We start from the raw sequence: 22121 nt of genomic DNA, 5'->3' as shown, positions 1-22121 counted from the left end.
AGTCACCAGAACTTAAGAGGTTTTCACTGTTTTTCCATTGGGCTGATCCATAGACAGTACATGAAGCTGAACAAGAGAAGTAAAAGGCAGCTTGAGAGTTCTTTTATGTGGCTCTCTTTTGATGCATGCACTTGTCACAGCCCCCTTACTTCAGGTTCTAAGCTTAGCTTGTGTTGATTGTTTGGCCAGCTGTGTTGAGAGTTCTGCATGACAGCAAATCTGACGTGATAACTGGGAACAGCAAGGATGCAGGTTGGGAAGTACTTCTAAAAGCAAGTGTGGGACTTTGCTAATAGATCAGAAACCCGGTTATTCAGCTGTTTCTGCTGCTTCTGTCTTTCCAAGTCAGAACAAGGGCAGTCTTAAAGCTGTGCAAATCAACTCTCACTCAACTAGAGTGCCTCAGAGGCCACCTCATAGAATGCCAGTACAAAAAGCACAGAAGTAGGGCCTCAAGTTCTCAGAGAAAGGCTAGTTGACCCAGCAAGGTCAGTGGCATATGCTTCTTCACTGACTCAGCAGTTACTCCAGGCCAAATAGAATTCTATTTTGGAAGTTGGGTGCAACTTGGACCCCACCATTGAAGTTCCTTTTCTCTTGTATTTTATATGTTGGTAGAAGGTGCACATTATTAGAAGGGGACCAAAAGGCATTCTGTGAGGGAATAGCAGATATATTTTATGAATGCGTGGCCTTTAGTAAGAGGTTCTTAACAGGTCTCTGCTGGCTACATCCCAAGCTATTTTTAGCCCAGAAAGAAAAGAAGCTAGAGTAATTGCCATGTGGCTGTTCCCTCGTGGCTCACCTATCACTATCGCTCCATCTTAATGACAATACCGTAAGAGGTGGTTGATTTGTCAGCCGGTCAGGCTCAGAGTGCTTAGAATTATGTCTGAAAACACCAGTTTGCTTACATAAACAGCTTAGTAAAATTTCAATGCTTAAAGTAGGCTTTTTTTTCCTTTGAATAGTTTTACATTAAAAAAAAAAACAAAGAAAAACACTTGACATTAATTCTGACTCAACAAGACTCAGGTTAGTGAACTATTGTGGATTGCCAAGAACTTAGTGACATATCACTTCAGAAATGATAGATGCTTAGCAATTACTGATCTCATATTGCACTGACAGTCTTGGCACTGAAAGTGGAAGCTGTTCGGAATGATAAATGGATATGACAATTTATTAAAGATCAAAGGCACGATTAGCATTGGGTACAGATGAATCCATTTAGAAAGGACATAGGAGAAGGAAAACAAAAACAAAGATCAAGAGGATTTAAAATGTAAGAATTTAAACTTGGAATGAAAGGCATACCTGTAGTACACATTCCATTTTTAAAAGCAGAAATTCTAGAAATGTAGCAGCAATGTACCTTAGAAGTAAGGAAGGCATAGGCATACGTGAAACATGCTTCTAACACTTTCATGACCTCACCTACCCATCTCCTGATGGAGTCTCCCCTTTCTCCTCTTCTGGTCATAGGTGTACACTACCATGGCTTAAGGCCTCTGGTTTGACTATAGTCCTTGCCATGGTCTGGCTAATTTCAGTGCCGAATTTCCCTCTCTCAAATGGAAATGGAAGACATGAAGTATTAGAACTGAAAAAGCTATGGAACAAAGCAGTTCCCCTCATGACTCTGTGGCATGTCTGCTAAAGCAATTAGTAGATGCGACATACTGGTATTTGTAATGGTACATATAATTAACAAATCTTATATGAATACAGTATGGAATACTATTAAACTGGAAAGAAAAATGAAACCATGCCAGGGTGGCAGTGCACGCCTTTAATCCCAGCACTAGGGGGTGGGGTAGGTGGGTCTCTATTAGTTCATGAACATTCATGAGCATCCTAATCTACAGAGTAAGGATAGTCAGGGATATATAATAGGATACTGTCTCAGAGAGAGGGGGAGGGGAGGAGGGAGAGAGGAAGAGGAAGGGAGGTGAAGGATGCTTAAAAGAAATCCCACACTAGCTCAGAATTGAGACTAATAGAGGGTTATTTATTTAGGGGCAGACTCACAAATCACAATCCTCTGCTGGAACAGAAAACAGCAACCAAATCCTGCAGCCCGAAAAGAGGCTAGAGGCCTGTTTTACATCAGCATAAATAGTAAAAGAGGCCACGCCCAAGTGGGCGGGAAACTTAAAGGTTACTGGCTGTAGGAATTCCTACAAGCAGGGAGGGAGGGAGGAAGAGAGAGAGAGAGAGAGAGAGAGAGAGAGAGAGAGAGAGAGAGAGAGAGAATGAATCTGAATCATGAACCTGCCTGGGATGAATGGAACTAGAAAAGATCATACTATGTAAGTAAGTAAGGTACCGAGTAAGGTAGCCCAGAAAGACAAAGATCACATGTTCTCTCTCATATGAGATTCCTAGCTCCTGCAGTAACTACAGAAAGTAGCAAAGTAAAGGGGACCATCACAGGGGTGGGAGAACAATAGAGACAGGAATGGCAGAGCGCATGGGATCTGAAGGGGGAAATGGGGAAAACGGGGGGGGGGGTTCTGTAGTTAGGGAGATGTAGGAAAATAAATACAGACTAAGAAGGGATGGGGGTAGATAACAGTAAGAATGTTTGAAAAAGTCATGAGGAATCATAATATTAACTACCTAAAACTCCAAAAACATACATAGGTTTGTGTTTAAACACACATACACTTCAAATAAAAATTTCCCATCTGGGCTGACTATGCTCTCCCCATGACCCAAGGACTACCTAAAAAAAACTCCCAACACTCGGTATGAAAGCCCTCTTTTGAGTCATCACTCAGGAATGTACAAGATATTCCCAATATATTACAGGGTGTTGCTGTGCTCTTGGTTGACCCCCAGTGTTGAAAGTCCCAATTACTGAAAACCTCAGGTGGTTTGAATAAGGATATTTGAGTACTAGGTCATTCGGGAGTGGTGCTAATTGAGAGGGATTAGGAAGTGTGACCTTGTTGAAGTAGGTATGACCTTTTTGGAGGAAGTGTCTCTCTACAGGGTGGGCTTTGGGATTTCAAAAGCTCAAAGCAGGCCCAGTGTGGTAATGTGAATGTAACTGGGCCCCATAAGCCCAGGGAGTGACGCTATCGGGAGGCACAGCCTTACTGAAGGAAGTGTCACTGAGGGGGCAGGCTTTGAGGTCTCTTCTCAGTGTCACCGTCCATTTCCTGTTGTCTTCTGACCAAGATGTAGCCAGCACCATGTCTGCCTACATGCTGCAGTGCTCCCCACCATGATGATAATGAACTAAACCACTGAAACTGCAAGCCATCACTTCAATTAAATGCTGTCCTTTCTAAGAGCTGCCATGGTCATGGTGTCTCTTCACAGCAATAGAAACCCTGACTAACACATTCAGTGTCTCTCTTTCTGTTCCCTGCCAATCTGGATATAGAATTGTCAGCTCCTTTCCCCAGCACCATGGCAGCCTGCATGCCATCATGCTTCCTCCCATACTGATAATGAGCCAAATCTCTGAAACTGTAAGCCAGCCCCAACTAAATGCTTTCCTTTCTATGAGTTGCCATGGTCATGGTGTCTCTTCATAGCCTTACAACTTCTTGTATCCCACAGTTTGACAATGTTATCTAAAGAGCCTGAATTCAGCTGTTGTTCGTGGATACGAGACCACTGATGTTACCCAGTCCGTAGGTGAGGTGAAGGATAGCAACACCAAAGAGCCATCATTAGTTCAGGGACCCCACAGTCTAACATACCTATCTGTGCTTCCAGGTGCCAAACATTTACAACAGGGAGAATAGAGACTACAATTAAACACTTTATTTCCTGTCAAAGTTGACTTAAGACCACCATGTTCAATATCCCATCCTCTAACTGCATGATCCCAAGGTGCACTGCAGATTTCTTCAGCATCTGACCAAAGTAGTGAGCAAATTGTTTCTGTGTGGCCAGAGAAGGTCACCAAGGGAGTCCTTGTTAGCCCCAATTGCTGATTTTGGTTTCTTTCTCAGCTGATTTATTGATTCTTCCACTTCATCTTCTTCATCTGCAGTGACTGCAAACCAGATCTTTAGCATCTTATCCCAAGAGGCATCACAAGATTTAGTTCCTGAGCTATCCATGCTATAGACTCCACAACCCCAGCATGACTTCTGGTCCCATAAGAGAACAGTCTGGTCCACTGGGGCACTCACTAGTAAACAGGACAAACTGTCCTTTTTCACCCATGTCACATCTTTCACAAGATTTGTGTGTCCCACAATGGTCATTATTGACTTTTCTTCAAAGGATCAGATCTGAAAAGTCTTATCATAAGAACCAAATAGGGTCTATTCTTCTGCCTCTTTGATTGAGCTGACCCAGTCATCATGGAACATGAATTGCTCTGAGTGGGGTATGGTCCATTTTTCCTCATTTTCTAGTCCAACAACCTCTTCCAATGAGATGTTTTCTAGTTCTATGTATTTGACCAAGGACATTCTGATGTGGGAGGTCCTTCTGACTATGTGTTGTTTTTATTGGTTAATAAATTTAAAAAAAAAAACTGCCTTGGCCTGTTGATAGGGCAGAACTTAGGTGGTGGGGGGTGGGACTGGACTGAATGTTGGGAGAAGGAAGGCAGAGAGAGAGATGCCATGGAGCTGCGGCCAGAGTCAGACATGCTGAAACCTTGCTGCCACGTGGCAATACACAGCTTAATAGAAATGGGTTAAATTCATATGTAAGTGTTAGCCAATAAGAAGTTAGAGCTAATGGGCCAAGCAGTGATTTAATTAATATAGTTTCTGTGTGATTATTTTAGGTCTAAGCTAGCCGGGTGGCTGGGAAGAACAAGCAGCCCTCCCTCCAACTTGGGTTGACACTCAAGTAGCTGTAAGTCTGTGGCTAGTGCAGCAAAAGCTTGGCTTCTGCTGTCTTCCTTTGGTTTCCTCAGTTTATACCATGAGGTTCCTTTCCACAGGCACCCAGCCCACACACATCAACTACCTCAGACTGCACAGCAGAAATACAGAGATTAAATTTAGTTTATATCGTGTAATGTCCTATTGTCTACATTTATTGTGGTTGAAAATTTTACTGGGTATAGTTGGGCCTAGCATCTGTGGTCTCTTAGAGTTTATAGAGCATCTGTCCAAGCCCTTCTAGCTTTTATAATCTCCATTGAAAAATCAAATGCTATTCTAATTGGTCATCCTTTATATGTTATTATATATGCATATGTATATACATATATACTATTTCTTTGTTCTATGCATTTAGTGTTTTTATTATTATGTGTTGAGGGGACTCCCTTTAATGGTTCAGTCTATTTGGTATGCTCTATACTTCTTGTAACCTTGATAGTCCATATCCTTCTTTGAGTTAGGGAAAGGTTTATCTATGATTTTGTTGAAGATATTTCCTATGTCTTTACATTAGTTTCTTCTCCTTCCTATATTTCTATTATTCTTACATTTGGTCTTTTCACAGTGTCCTGGATTTCCTGGATGTTTTATGCCTGGAGTCTTTTGGATTTAATGTTTTCTTTGACTGAGGTATCCATTTTTTTCTAGCATGTCTTCAGTGCCTGAGTTCCTCTTCTATTAGACTTGCCCACTGAGGTTTCTGTTCAAGTTCCTAAATTTTTCATTTCTAATTTCCCTCAGTTCAAGTTTTCTTTATTGATTCTATTTCTATATTCAGGTCTTGAACTATTTTATTCATTTCCTACTACTTCTTTATGTTTTCATATATTTCTTTAAGGGATTTATTAATTTCCTCTTTAAGGATGTCTATAATATAAAGTCTATTTTAATGTCTTTTTCTTGTGTTTCATCCTATTGGAATACGCAGGGCCTGTTGTGGTAGGGTTTCTAGACTCTAGTAGAGACATATTGTCCTGACTGTTATTTACTGTTTTCACACTTGCATCTAGGTACCTAGGTTTGGAAAGATTGTAATTCTAGGTGTTAATATCTGGTCCTGTCTTTGTTGGGGGAATGTTTTTCTTTGTAGTTTCTGTTGCCCTCTCTGGTTCTTAGGAAAGTATGTTGGTTGTGTGGTACCTGGAGGGAAATTTTTCTGGGATTCTGATAGGTGTGACCATTGGAGATTCAAGGTAAAATCTATTTTTAGGTACTGAGAGCTGACACTTAGGAATGGGAATGGGCTATGAGGTAGAATCTCTGATGGATTTCACCCTCAGAAAGCAGGGTGTTCCACCAGGATCTGCTTAGTCCCTTGAGACTGGGAGCAGAGAATGAAGAGATGCTGTAGCTGGGAATAAAACTGGGGGGATTGGATTTGGAGATATGGATAAAGATTTCCAGATCTGTCTTTAGCCTGCTTCACTAGCTTATGGATCCCAGGGAGTGCCTCTGAGGTTGGGAGATGGGACAGAGCAATGACAGAAAGGAGGGAAGTTTGGAAGAGAAGATCTGTGTGGTCCAGTGGAAATGGGGGCAGGGGGACAAGTGTGACCTCAGCAGGTGGTGGATGCAGACCTGTGGATAAGACTGAGGAATGGATTGGAGAAGTTTAGGGAGTAGTGAAAATCTGCAATTAATATAACCTCTTCCCTCTCAATGTTTTCATTGTGTAAATCTTTTCATTACGCAGACATGTAGCTTCTTAGGGAGTATATATACGTTCTATTTGAATGACTCCATGATGTCTCCTGTATTCACTGAACAGAATGTGCTGCCCAGAGGTGTTGAAAGATGAAGATTCTGTCACTGCCTGGGCAGTCTTGAATATTTTTTTTAAAAGCAAAACTAAGGTTTAAGGTTATCAAGGGTTTCTATGCTTTTTCCTGCAGATTTTTATAAATTTCCATGGATTTTTTTCTCCCAGTTCCTTGGCTCTTTCTAAGGTGTGTTTTACCATTTTATATCACTCCCCTTCCTCCAGACACTGAAAGGTAGCATTCCTCAAAGTTCTACCCTAGCCCTGCTGCCCATCCTACTCAAGGCTTTTTGCCAAGGCAACATTCCTTCCTCCCATGCCTTCAGTCACTGCCTTCATTCACAGCCTACACTTCTTCCTGAGCTGCAGAACTGCGAAACTCACTGCCCACTTGACACTTCTACTGAGAGAATGTAAAAAACACCACTTTCAGCATGTTCCAAAGCAAACTTATGTCTTCCCCACCCAATCACACCTCGCTGTCTTCCTTCCCATCTTTGGAGTCCCTGTTGGACTCTCTCTCTCTCTCTGTCTCTCTCTGTCTCTCTCTCTGTCTGTCTGTCTCTCTCTCTCTCTCTCTCTCTCACACACACACACACACACACACACAAACCCATCACTCAACCACATAAAACACATCAAGTATTTGTCCTAAGATGAAACTGGAAATTCTGACCACTTCTTGAACCCCTTTACCCAGTGATGCATGAATCAACATTATCATTCTTTGACTTACTTGTTTTATTGCCCTTTTCAACATAGGAACTTCCATATTCTCTTTCCTCTGCTTAGCATCCTAACTGCATCCTAAAACTCCCCTCGCCATCCCAGTGAATGCTTTCATATGCCTTCATAAACACACCCATCCCTCTGAAACATCACGATGGTACCGTAAACTCCAGTTACTCACACTCATTATTACAGATATTGAACATATATGTTTGGTTTTACAGTCAGGTTTTAATCAATATCTATCTATAAACTTGATTTTAAGATCCCCTGGGAAAGAAATATAGCTACGTTATTATATATTTTATCTGGGGCATCCAGAATATGACAATTGAAGAAGTATGCACAAAGTAAGCTATTTGAGTACACACAGGTTTGGATGAATTCTACTGGGAAGATATGCTGGAAACACAGATGCTGATCTAGATGAGAAGCCCTGGCTGTGGCTTATATTTTTCTTTATTCTGTGGCACCTTACATTTCTTTATTGTGTGGTACCTAACACAATGCCTGCATACAGAGGAGTTCAATTATTGGTTTGTGAAGGAATACAACTTACCATGGGAGTTCTGTTTTCTGTTTACCATTTAAATCTGTAGAAAGTGTCTTTGGCAGTAAAGCTAGGTTAGCTTTGAGTCTCCTTTACCCTGCCTGAGAGGTGACAGGTGCTCACTCAGTTCATGCTCATATTAAATACATGACTCGATCAAGCATTTAAAAGAGGAAAAGATTAAGTCATGTAAATTGTTGACTCCATGTTTTCTGAGAGCTCAGAAAGCAGAACAATTGTAAAAAATTGATTAATGTCATACCCAAGCTTTCATTCTAACCAAGCAGGTAATAAATGCTTGTCAACTACTGTAAAAACATTTTACAACAAGCTGAATGCTGCCCTTTTCTTTGACAGACCAAAGAGCATATGAAAAATGAAACACAAAACAAAACATGTAGATTTTGTTTTCTGTTACATAAATTTTTGTCCCATAAGGTTGTCATTTTGATTCCAGTTGATCTGTATTTGAAATATACAATGTTTACTATCTCACTGATATCATTTTAATACCTATGTCATGCTGAAAATTCTACATGTCATGCCGCCTTTAATGGTGAGTTCATGGTTGTTTTGAAGGCAAACATCGGTGGTGAAAAAGGGGAACTAAAGCTACAGCAAGGTTCCACTGATGCAAAACAGAAGCTCCTGCAGAGATCAAAGCTCTATTCTGGCAATGGAAACAGGGAGGAATAGTATCTATAGCAAAGACAGGGAGGGCCACCTTTAAGACAAGATTGTGAATAGCACTGAGATGTATGGTGGAAATAGACAAATGAAGCATGTTTTTAATTACTGGCCACTGGATTTTACCTCACAGCTCTTCCATATCAATGGAATAAAATAAAGAAGTGGGAATACATAAATCTGCAAAACTATATAGCAAACAAAAAGCATAAAAAGTCAACCCTTGTGGTGGTTCTAAGCTGTACATATAATAAAGAATTAATACCTTACACAAAGAACCATAGGCAAGTGAGGAAAGCTGGGACCAGTTGAGGTGTCCTTCCAGGAAAGAACTCACCAATTGTTCATCCAGTGCCCAAAGATCAGCCTTTGAAATATGCATACAAGTAACATTATATGGACTCAACAGGTTATATTTAAGAAACTATACATATATACAAATACATAAGCATGCAGTAACAAAAGAGAGAACATAAATTTGAAGGAGAGTGGAGAGGGAGTTATGGGAGGCTTGGAGGAGGAAAAAGGAAGAGATAAATGTTATAATAAAATTATAATCTTGCCAATACGCCATTTTCTGTACCTGAGTAAATCTTTGCTGCCCTGAATGCTCTGTTTTCTTCACAGGCAGTATTCTGCCCACTGCTCACCACCTCGGGGGGAACTATGACCACAGAGTCTACAGTCACTGCTGCCATCGCTGGGGAGCTGGTTTCCACTGACAAAGAAGCCCCACCTCTTTCTACCTATGCAGATAAAATGGACAGTCTGGATGTGGCTAGTGAAGCTAAGAAACTTATGGGATTAGAACAGAAACATCTGGTAATGGGGAACATTCCATTGGCGGTTAATGCATTCCAGGAAGCAGCTAGTCTTTTAGGTAAGAAGTATGGAGAAACAGCTAATGAATGTGGAGAAGCCTTCTTTTTTATGGGAAGTCACTTTTGGAATTGGCCAGAATGGAGAATGGAGTGTTGGGGAATGCCTTGGGAGGAGTGCATGCAGGAAGGAAGAAGAAAAGACAGAAGATGAATCTTTGGTTGAAAATAATGGTAATGAAATGAGGAAGCAAGGGAAGAGTTGAGAGAACAGGTTTATGGTGCCATGGGAGAAAAAGAAGCCAAAAAGGCAGAAGGCAAGTCTCTGTCAAAGCCTGAAATTGGCACAGCGCCAGAAAGTGGAGTGGAGAAGGGTGGAAGAAAAGATATGGATATAAGTGAGCCTGCAGAGAAGCTACACGGAAAAGATGACTCGAGTTCAAAGCAGTTAACTGAACCCTCTGGAGGGGCAAAAGAAGCAGCAATACCAGCACGGAAAGAAGCTGAGGTCGCTTCTGGGAAGACAGAGCAGGCATCATTGTGTGCTGAGGAAGGAAAATCAGTTTCTAGGGCTTATGTTCAAAATAAAGAATGCAGAGAAATGGTGCGTTGGGAGAAGGAGAGGAAATAATAAGCATAGGGGAAAAAGTCAAAAGAAACTTCAGAAGACCAGCCTGTTGGGACTCCAGAAAAGCAGGGCACTGCAATGAAGGAAGAAGCTAAAACAGTAGATGCTGCAGTCAAGTTGGTGGGTGTGGGTGGGGAGGGACCAAAGAATCAGGTAGCTACCTCCGAGAGTGAACTAAGAAAGGCTGTTCCTGAGCAACTGTCAGAGCAAGATGATGGAGAGCCACCAGTGGTGACTGCAGAGGCTGGGTCAGATGTCTCTGATAAGCCAGGACAGGAGATTAGAGTTCTTCTCAACAATGGTTCAGTTGACGGGCCATCAGCCGCAGAAGATCAGACTCCTAGGGAACCGCAGACTCCTGCAGAAGGACTGACAGAGACTAAAGATGGTTCAAGCATAGAGGAGGTCAAGGCAGAGCTGGTTCCTGAACAGGAGGAAGCTATGCTACCTGTAGAAGAGTCTGAGGTAGCTGGAGATGGGGCTGAGACCAAGGTCGCCCAGAGGGCCACGGAGAAAGCACCTGAAGACAAATTTAAGATAGCTGCTAATGAAGAGACACAAGAGAGAGACGAACAGATGAAAGAGGGTGAAGAAACTGAAGGCTCAGAGGAAGAAGACAAAGAAAATGACAAGGCTGAAGGAAACACAAATGAATCAGTTCTTGAAAACAAGTCTCTTCAAGAAAGCAAAGAGGAGGATACTGGGAACCTAGAGCTTGTCTGGGATGTGTTGGATTTAGCAAAGATCATTTGTAAAAGGTAAGAAAGGGGACCGTGGAGTCTGCAGCTACAGCTGAAGGCACTGCATCTTAAGAGGGAACAGAACCTTTCTCCCAAAGGAAAGTGGTTTTGTACATAATATATTTTTTCACTTTTGGGGATTCTTTTTGCATAACTTCAATAAATATTGTAGGCAACAACAAAAGAAAAGAAATTATAATCTAAAAAATGAACAAAAAAGGGTTACTATCCAAAATATGTAAGGAACTCATACAATCCAACAACAAAACATTTTTTTTACAAACTAAAAGTTAAATCCACAGATAACTTGATTATTGGCAAGGACAATTTAAGGAGATTTTTCTAAGAAGTCATTCAAATGACCAACATGTGTATGGACAAATCTTCAATCACTGATCAAGCCAACAGTCCAAACCACAATGGCCTATCACCTCAGACCGGGGAAGGTGGCTATTCACAGTAAGTCTGAAGACAAGTGTGTGAGACATAGATAAAAGGGAACGTTCATAGAGTAGAGAAACGGCTCAGGGGTTCAGCGCACACGCTGCCCTTACAGATAACCCAAGGTTCAGTTTTCAGCAGTCCTGTTGGGTGGCTCTCAGGCACCTGCAGCTCCAGCTCCAGGAGATTTGGTGCCCTCTTCTGGCCTCCACAAGAGAAAAAATATAAAACTTCAGCAAAAAGATGAAACAAGAACTTAGAACTATGACCTGACTCCAGATCCTAGTTACAGGGATATATCCAAAGAGGGGAAAGAAAAAAAAATACAGTATGTTGAAGAATTATTTGTACTCCAAATCTCCAGAAGTTTTAACATTTTGCATGATTAATGTGAAGTAGTAATTGGTTTCTTATTAATCAAATATTTCATGGGGGATAAAAAAGTAAAACCCATCCTCTGAAGAGCCACTGCATGCTCTTTATTTTTCTCCAGATAATGACTGCAAGCCACAGTGGTGACTAGTACTGACATCTCTACTTTACTTTTCTTTCATAAGTCTGCTCAGCACAACCACGGTGGTTACTATTGATTCATTTGGTTGGATCTGGGATAGACTAAGAGAATATGCCTAGGTGGGTCAGTGAATATTTCTGGAAAGGAATACCTGAACATGGAAGAGCCCCTATCAGTGTGTATGTACCTTTTAGTGCATGGCTCCGATATAGCAGTTGGAGCAGAAAGCCATGCTGTTTGTTTGTCTACATTGGCTTCTGGGAGTGTATTTTATCCTCCTGCTCCTGATGATGGTGATGATGATGATGATGGTGGTGATGATGATGATGATGACGATGATGGTGATGATGATGATGATGGTGATGATGATGATGGTGATGATGATGGTGGTGATGATGGTGACGATGATGATAGTAATGATGACGATGACGGCGATGATGATGATGATGATGATGATGATGATGATGATGATGATGATGACAATGATGATGGTGATGATGATGACGATGACGATGATGATGTTTCCATCCTCTGCTGGCACCAGCTTCTAGATTCTTCAGCTCTACAGTACACTGAAAACAAGTAACTCTTCATGAATCTTCTAGGTTTTCAGTGACAGTCTGGAATTGTTGAAGCATTTGGTTCCATGGATTTAGAATTTTCATCCTCTCCGGATGCCTATTGTTGAACTACCCAGCCCTTAGCATGCAAGTCATGCTACTGAGTTGCCTTTTATAATACGCATGTAGTCTATTGGTCCTGTTCCTATAGAGACACCTATCTAATGCAGCTGTGAAGCATACATACACACACATGTACATATGTGTCATGAAAACAGGATAGAAACTGCTTTCTAACTAGATAGAAGCAAGAGAAGAAGTATATTAAATATTCTAAGCAAGAAGAAGAAATATATTAAATATTAATATATGTAATAATATATTAAAACAATCATAACACTATGTGTTCTCTGGAGGTTCCTAGCAGGTGGTATCTTGAAAAAAATACAGGCAAAAACATAAAATTTATTTATTCTTTATTAAGTCTTAGAATAAATTAACTTTATGAAGAAAATAAATATTTACGAAAATCCACTAATGATTGAACAAGAAGATAAGGAACTAACATGTCTGGGCACTTTATCTACATTCTTCTCTTTAGAAGAACCAATCATACACATCATTCAGCTCTTTTATAGGTTAAACTCCCAAGGTTTAGAGATGTTAGCTGACTGGCATCAGTCAGAAGGAAGCTGCCAGAAAACAGAACTGATATGTGTGACCATAAACGTTTTTTAAGTTTTAAGTAATCATTCTTTAAATATTTATGCATTTTCTGTGTATGAGTCTTTGGTCTACAAATACGCACACGCAGCATGCATATGTTAAGGGCAGCGATCAGAAGACAGAAGCAAGGAATTGTAGCACTGGTTCTAATAGGTCTTAATAATAATAAAAGCCCAGAGCCAAATATAAGGGGAAATGCTGAGAGATCAGAGAAACAAAGGAGCAAAGCACAACCCCTTACCTACTCAAAGTCCCAGCCAGAAAGAGACTGAGCTCCTGTCTCCTGTCTCCTCCTGCCTTATCCCTTCCTCTCTCCACCCAGTCATATCACTTCCTGCCTGTCTGTACAGACCTCCAGACCTCTATGGTTAGCTACTGGCTAGCTCTGCCCTCTGGTCTTCAGGCAAGCTTTATTTGTACAAACAAGATATCACCACAGGGATATTCATAGACTATTCACCTGATAAGGTATTAATGTTTAGAACTACAGGAAGGACTCAAAAACTTTTTTCACAAAGAAGTAAGCAATCTAACTAAAATGTACTGATGACCTAAATAGACACGCTGCAGGAGATGAGACTCAAATGGACAACAGGTTTCTAAACACATATGTATTAACCATGGGGGAAATTGAAGCAAATCCAGATAAGATGTCATCTTACTACACTACAGTGGCTGCCATGAAGATGAAGAATACCAAGTGCTCACACGGGTGTGGAGAAAAGCAAACTCATCTACCGTTTGTAGAAATGCCATGGAGAACAGTGCGGAGGTGCTTCAAAAACTTAAGAACAGATGTACGGTCAGATCCAACTCTATCACTTCCAGATGTGAATCCAAAATGTGAAGTCAGCATACCAATGACGTATCTCCATGCATGTACTTACCAGTACTATCCACATGATCAAAGATATACCACGAACTCGGGTGTTCATACATGAATGGATGAGGAAAAGCGGGGGGTCTCTGTACAGTAGAAGATGATGTACCATGAAGAATGAGCTCATTCGCAAGGAAATGGATGAATGAGAGGGGATACATATTGTGTTAAACTGACTTTATTTTATCTGGATGCAGAATGGTGGTCATTTAAGGTGGGAAAACATAGGAGAAGGGCGAAGGGAAGTTGCCTAATGGACACCCAAACAAAGGCAGACAGAAGGAACGAGTTTTGACAGTCCTCAACACAAGGGGATGACGACAGTTTATAATCAGCTGTGGCATTTTTAAGAACACTTAAAAAGAGAAACGCCCCATAGTTCCAAACAGGAAGCTGTGGCAAGAGAACTGCTGCCTCGGTCTGGCCATCCCACTCACTATGTACAAATATTACAAGTCAACCAAGAGCAAAACAAAGTGTGTCTCTTGCCTTGCTCCCTGCATGAAACAGAAACAGCTTTATCTGCAGGAATTTGTATAGGAACCCCAGAAGTAGAGTCCAGCCCAGAATATCCCAAATAAAAGACCAATTCAATCCTTAAGACTCTTTTTAAGTCTCTGTACATATACTGTTTTTCCCATTAGCTTTGGAAAAGTCATGGTAATTAGAAAGTGCTTCCTGCTTGGCATAAGTTCCCTATTCATAAACTAGAGAGGTTCAGAGCCTACTAAAGATATGCATCCTAACCAACATCAAAATCAAAAGGCAGAAACTGAAAAGAAACCTACAGAAGGCCTTCATTTTTTATGGGTTCAAAACAAACTTTCTAACAGTTGCTCAAGTCTTTGAAAACAAATGACATCCCTGGAAGGAGAAGAAAAAGAACTCGGTGAACGGGAGTCAAAACGTCTGTATTTTAAATCCAAACTCTAGGGTGAATGACTGTGAACTCTTAAATCACATTTTCCCCAACATAGCATTTTTATTAATTGTTTGCAATTTTCATAGAACACACCCCAATCATACTCAATTTCCACTCTTCCCAGGTCCATCCTCCCGTCCTTTCACTTCCCCCCACCAAGTAAAAATCCACCACATACAATTTGTGTTGCCCATATACTCATTGGAGCCTGGTTGAACTGCCAGTGGCCCAGTCCCTTAAAGAAAACTGAGTCCTTTCCCCAAACCCCCACCAGAAGCCACCAACTGCGAAGAGCTACGCTTCAGCATCTTTAGCACAATTTTTAAGGACTCTCTACAATGGGCTCCTGTCTGGATTTTCTTTGGGGTGGGGGCTTGTCAGAGAAGGTGTCAATGTCTCTCATTCTCAGTTATGAGTGTGCAGTCATCCATACCATCGCAAGAGAAACTTCCTTGTCCATAGAAGTCTGCAGCAGCACAGATCATGAACTTCACATGGTTTCCAGCTGCACAGATCATGAACTTCACATGGTTTCCAGCTGAACAGATCATGAACTTCACATGGTTTCCAGCTGCACAGATCATGGACCTCAGAATGGTTTCCAGCAGCAGCACAGACACGGACATCAGTCTGGTCTCTGGACTAATCAGATTCCTAAGTCCCAGTGTCCTTGTTGGAGGAAAACACACCCAAGGGAATGTTTAACACTGCAATATTCTAACAAAGCCACGAGTGTCCAGTGGGAAACAGAATTTATCTTCAATCATCTAGAAGCTGGCTGCCAAGGACTAAAGAAAAGACTTAAGGGTCTCTCCCTTGATAAAGGTTCTTTTAAACTGAATTTCCCAAAAGTGTAAATGGCCCCCTTTTACCATGGAAATGGGCATGTCTGAAAGACTCCAGACTCTGCATTTCTGACATTTCCAACATTCCTTATGTGGCTAATACCAAACTTCAGTTGGCTTGACCACTACTAGATGGATATGGTGGTACATATCCATAACCCCAGCATGAGAAAGCTAAGGGAAGAGGATGACATTAGCTCATGTGACCAGCCTTGACCATATAGGGATTTAGAAACTAAGAACATTATTTATTTATGCACCAAAAAAAAAAAGTTTTCATGTTTACCAAAAATGAGAACTGTTTATTCCTGAAATCCATGTCCAAATACAACCAATTGCACCTACAGAACTCTATATCCTTATCAGTGGGATAAGAAGAGAACATGATATTCCTTTTGCTCTAGGTCTTCCATTTAAGTCTTTTTTCCCCCTCCTATAGTGAATTTTCTCCAGTATAGATGAAATGCAGAACTTAACTTTCTACCTTCTCACTATTGGTTAAATGACACTTTAGAACAGGGTATCTTTACGGAGGATTCTTCAAAGGAGAAATTATCCAGCAAGAAGGTTTGCAACATCTGCACTAACGGCAGCAGAAGCTGGCAATCTATATTTGCTCGATCAGCCTGATCTTATTGCAAAGGCTAAAGTTATATTTTAAGTTTAAATTACTATACTGAAGAGATCTATAAAATAAAAGTGCCCCTAACCTGTAAGCCCCACTTGTCCAAGGATGGATAATTTCCTGGAAGGTTGCAGGCTATTTCTCATGTAAAGTAACAAACTGCATGTTTTCACATAGGTGAACAAGGTTGGTTGCTCCAATTGCACAGGATATGCTCTACTACAAGTAGGCATGAGGTCATAGGTGAGAGGTAAGTTGGCAGGAAGTACCTCAGGATGTATGCTTGCTTCCGACTGGACGAAGGTGGGAAGTATGTAATCTTGTGGGCTTTTCCTTTATAAGCACCTGACTAACCAAATAGAACATCATTCTCTGGGAATCCCAGGTATGAACCTGGCCAGTGTCCACTGTCCTGGCCAATATTAAGTAAAGTTTGCTTTAATGGGACAATTGTGGATTTGGTCTTTCTGTTTGCTTGTTAATTAATGAAGTCTTCAAACAAAGCTTTGAGCAGCTAAGCATTATTAGAGATAAAATTTTCATATTCTCCTACTCTTCCATTTATGTGGAAATTATCATGAATTTCCAGGTTCAAGGTATGAGCACAGAAGATGTGCATTTTAGAAACTCAAACACAAACAAGTTAAGAAATGAAAAGTTTTTTTCACTTGGTTTTGGGGGTTATAAATGTTCAGCCTTGAGGTAAACTTCAGATACTTTTATCGACAAGGAGAGAAAAGGGAAAACGCTGTGCTTTCAAGTGGAAGCATTATGTGCCTTGGTTCCTAGTTGCAGTTTGTATGAAACAGCAAAGAGCCATAATGATATTTTTCCATTTTAAAAAGGATGCTAAGGGGCAAACAAACAAGAAAAACAAACCCTGGCACTGACATGGTCCACTAACTTAGAAGTCCCACCGCCACTCCCAGTTTAACACAGAACCAAAATCATCAATTTCCTTTTTGAGAAATTACGTGAGAGCGGAGTTCTATAAATCACCAAAATAAAAATATGTGCTTACAAGTGTATAAAAAGACAACAATTTTGAATAAATTATAAGCCAAAACCATGATGCTGTCTCCAATTCTTTTGTGCTAAAAATAAAAGGGAAACTATCTGTCAAAACATGACCCACAGCAAACGATCCTTCAGCATGGAGGCTCCCAATTGTCCCTCGCAAGTGTGTTTCTAGATTTCCACACTGAAATCAGAGTGCTCACTTGTGCGGAAGCAACAGAGAAACTTATCATCTTTACTTCCTGTCTGGCCCCAAAGAAACTGAGGACAGATGGCTGAGGTGCCTATTAGCATACCAAAGTGCATGCTGGCATCCAGGCCAGGCTCACTGGGCCCCTGCTGCTCCTCTCTGCTTTGCTCACCCCAGCCCCCTCTTCTCAACCATTCCAGCCCTGCGGCTTCCCTGAACTTCCCTTTCCCCAGCTCTATTCCTAACCTGCAGAAAAACTAACCTTTGTACTTGGTAAAACTGTGTAGCTAGAAAACTAATCTCCAAGGGAATTTACTAAGTCTCTGCCAATTACTCTACAAAACATCACAGCCTGGAACACACATGAGAAACAACTAAAGAGGCTTAAATATCGAGAAAAGACTATATTAAGAACAAGATAGATGAAATATTTAGCAATGAACTTATCTAGAGAACTATATATAAGTTCAAATACTAGTAAAGAACACAAAGAAAACAATTTTCAATCCGTAAGCCTATGGACATTCATATACTTTGTATTTGTGGAGGTGAGGCAGTATTTTTTAAATATTCAGTAGACATTTAAAAATCAATAGTATTTTAGTCAAGTAATAAATAAAGATAAATACTTAAGGAAAGTCATTTTCAGTAATGGGAATAAAATGCATAATTAAATCTAAATTTATAGATACATTATCAGCAGTGATTTAGACCAACTAAATTTATTCACTGTGTTCAGATCAGGCAAGAAATAAAAGATTCGGAGCACACAGGAAAATGATGCAAAATAAAGCCAATCAGGAATAATTTCTAACATATGGAGAAATGGCAAATGCAATATTAAAATAATCTGGTGTATAAGGTATAAAAGTTTAAAGTACAATCTAACCATCATCAGTCTACAAATATCCTGCTCAACTAAAATCTAACCAGCAAAAGAGAACTGTTTAAAAGAATGAATTCATATGAGTCCTCTGTGATATTGTCAAAATTAATAGCAAAAATATATATATAATGTATTCTTTAAATGAGCTGGGTTGAAGAATAAATAAAATCTTTCTGTTTTGAGTAAAACTTTACAGAAATATTTAACAATGCAAATCATAGCCCATAGTATAAATCCACAATGGGATTCTTCATGTTTTTTTAATATATCAGAAGATTAGAAGTAGGGAAAATATCTAAGTACATTTATAATAGGTATCATAAGACCCTGAAGAGAGCTATCATTGAAGATTTGGCAAATACATATTGAAAATTAATTACCTAAATCAATGTATTTTATTAAACCCAATTCTACACTTTCCTAAGACATTAGAAGTAAACTTAAAGACATTCACAAGTATTTAAAGCATAAACCGTAATAATTACCCTCATACTTGCAATTTATGAGGTGATTACTCTTTAAGACTATTAGGCTACATGTATTTAATATATATTAAAACTTTTGAACATTGGGTATGATGTTTTGTTTTTACTTGTATTCTTCCTACACAAAAATTACATTAACATGGATTTACATTGTGTGCTGATCTCTGTTCTAAACATGAAAAGATTATTCCTGAGAAGGCTGCAGCTTTCTGAAGAGCCTCCTCAGGATAAAACACTTAGCCGCTGGCTGTGCCAAGAAATGTAAAGGAGAAACTGAGTTAGTAATATGTCGCCTGATTATAATGTCTGTCCCTGTGAACTGTCATGAGTTAGAGTAATAAAATACTATTCACTTACTTTACAACAAAATGTAGAACTCTGTGCTTTGTGGGTTGCTGTGTTTTGACCACGTATTTTCTTTGCAGATCAGTTTCTGCTGACTTCTTTGAAGGGAGGGCACGGGCATCAAGAGAAGGGAAGAAGAGCTTGGAGAGCGTATTGGCGATCCTCCACCCAACGTACTTAGAGAAAACTTCTTCGCCTAGGCTTGGTGCAACTTTTGTGCTGTATCTAGTAAAAGGGTCGACTGGGTTGTTTATTTCAGCCTGTTGAAGTGAAAAGAAGAGCAGTTTGAATATGATTGAGTTAAAGAAAAATCCAAGCCATTTAATAAAAGATAAAGTGTATATTCATTTTCTTTGAATAACAGTACCTTCATCGGGTCAGTTAAAGGGCTCGGTGGTAAAGGTTCTTGACCCAAACTCTGATGACCTGAGCTTGACCCACAAGTCCCACACAATGAAAGGAGAGAACAGACTTCTATAAGCTGTCCTCAGACCTCCATAACATACCTTTGTACACACAGAGCGTACTCAACACAAAATAAATAAATATAATTAAAATTGTGTAAAAATAATCTTTGTAATAAAAAAGTTTTCCCCAATTAAAAAAAGGAAGAAAGCAATATTCAGTAAAGAGAACAATTGTTTATTGGTTCACATTAGGTAATTATTTAATGTAATAATAAAATTAACATTTTAAATATGATACAGTTGACATACAAGAGTTTCATAAAAAACCAAGCACTTAAAGTGTTGCATACTTATTATATGAAATTTTCTTTACTCTGCTTATAGCTTAGAATCCCACTAAAGTGAACAGAACATTTCCAGAGAATGGATTTTAAAAGCAAAAGAACTGTAGAAACAATAGTTTTGCATTTAGCAACAGTTGAAAATGTTTTTGGATTTTTTTATGTTTTTGGAATTTTATTCATTGTTTTTTATTTATTATTTTTATTTATTACAGGCACACAAAACATGAAAATTGTTGCGCTGGCTAGATTTATGTCAACTTGACAACACTGTCATCATTTGAGAGGAGGGAACATCCATTAACAAATTCCTTCATAGAACATGATTGTAGGCAAGCCTGTAGAGCATTTTCTTAATGGGGGAGGGCCCAGTCTATGGTGTATGGAGCCATCCCTAGGTTGGTGGTACTGGGTTCTATAAGAAAACAGGTTGAGTAAGATGAGGAGCAAGCCAGTAAGCAGCACTCTTCCATGGCCTCTGCATTGGCTCCTGCCTCCAGGTCTTACCCTGTTTGAGTTCATATTCTGACTTCTTCCGATGATGAATAATGATATCAAAGTGTAAGCAGAATAAAACCTTTCCTCCCCAACTGGCTTTTTGGTCCCAGTGTTTCATCAAAGCAATAGAAATCCCAACTAAGACAACTATGCATATTAATCAAGTACAATATTATATTTCAAAGCAGTAGATGCTAATTAGTGCCGTATGCCAGAGCCATGACAGAGTGGGAAAGTTCCAAAATGTTTCATCAAATTCTATTCAAACTGAGATACTGTTTGAAATCTCCAATATGTATTCGATACCAAGACTAACTCTAAACACTTTTTAAAAATTCAGAGGCTTATTTTCTTTGGTCTGACTTAGTAATAGCAAATAGAGATTTACTAAAACCTCACACGTTATATTTTGCAGATGTGCATTTTATAAGCTGGGTGCTGTTTGTTTTTATTTACAGTTTAAATTTTTTTCTGAATAGCATTGGTCTTTACAGAGCTCTTCACCGTCACATGGAGTTCATTTTAGATGACTGAGGTCCCTGTTATAACATCTATGTGAGCAGTTAGAGCTGAGCAGACACTTTCGTCAATAGAGTTACCTTCCCAGCAGGCATCAGGCCTGAACTTTAACCCCTAGGATCCATGCCAATAATAATAATAATAATAATAATAATAATAATAATAATAATAATAACCTTCCCTTGTCATGAATTGCAGTGAATACAGAGACTGCTGGATGTTCAAGTGTTGGGAATACATGACAGTTGAGAACTCATCCCTAAAAAGGTCATCTGGATCGTCTTCTTGAAGGCTCAGGGAACATTGTGACAGAGAGAGCAGGGAAGGGATCCACAAACTGCTACGTCCTCAGCGTGACACAGCCATAGCAACAATGATCTCACAGATTTGGTTGTCCGCACTACACCTGCATGAGACTGAGCGTGTCATTCGTCAGTGACGGGTGAGGAGTTGTCGGGGATAGAAGGGAAATAGGGGAGTATGTGATTGGGAACAACCTGGATGTACACTGTGCACATATGAAATTGCCAAAGAAAAAAATCTACAAAAATATCTTTAAAGTTCAAATTTAAATGCTCCCACAAGTTTACCATTCAGATGAACTATTATGAGCATATTGAATTGCTGATCTAAGGTTTTATTTCATGTATGTGTGAACATAAATAAATATGCTTTATGTGCTTAAAAAAAAGAACATGAAGTTTTGGGTGTAAAAGAGGCAGTGACCTCAAAAGATCTATTTATAGCATGGTGAATGCAGTTGATAATTGTGTCATTTTTCTTTAAAAATGCCAAGAGAAGACTTTAAATGTTAGTCATGTGAGACACGTTGGTTGGCTTGATTTAGTTATTCCATAGTATATATAAATTTCAATGAACCTTACTGTACTTAAAAGTATATACAATTTTGCCAACTAAAAAGAGAAATTAAATGTTAGTAAGGGACATCATCAAAGCAGGGAACCTTATTGTGCTGTTTCAAGAAAAAAAAATTTTATCAATAGTTCTCATTGAAATATATCCACTCTTAAAGCATTTAAGTTCAATTATGTCTAGACACTGTATTCAGTATACAATTACATTCAGACTATTTACAGCTGAGCTGAATCTGCTGCCTACTAATGAGAAATCCTGGACAGAGCAT

At 39.6% G+C, this 22121-nt stretch overlaps 1 protein-coding gene and 2 pseudogenes across 3 annotated transcripts in view; 1 reads left to right on the top strand and 2 right to left on the bottom strand.

Moving 5' to 3' along the window:
* Positions 1 to 22121, bottom strand: part of Tmem232 (transmembrane protein 232) — a 232494-nt gene that overhangs the window by 99573 nt on the left and 110800 nt on the right. For all 3 annotated transcript variants that reach the window (XM_057762323.1, XM_057762326.1, XM_057762324.1), the window contains exon 11: positions 19225 to 19472. In XM_057762323.1, coding sequence (XP_057618306.1) covers positions 19225 to 19472 — 248 coding nt within the window. The remainder of the gene's footprint in view (positions 1 to 19224; positions 19473 to 22121) is intronic.
* LOC130862571 (ribosome biogenesis protein WDR12-like) lies at positions 13 to 9164 on the bottom strand (annotated as a pseudogene).
* Positions 9257 to 10798, top strand: LOC130869861 (nuclear autoantigenic sperm protein-like; annotated as a pseudogene).

This window comes from Chionomys nivalis, chromosome 2 (genome assembly GCF_950005125.1).
Source record: "Chionomys nivalis chromosome 2, mChiNiv1.1, whole genome shotgun sequence".
Taxonomy (NCBI): domain Eukaryota; kingdom Metazoa; phylum Chordata; class Mammalia; order Rodentia; family Cricetidae; genus Chionomys; species Chionomys nivalis.
This window is presented reverse-complemented; position numbering and strand designations above follow the sequence as displayed.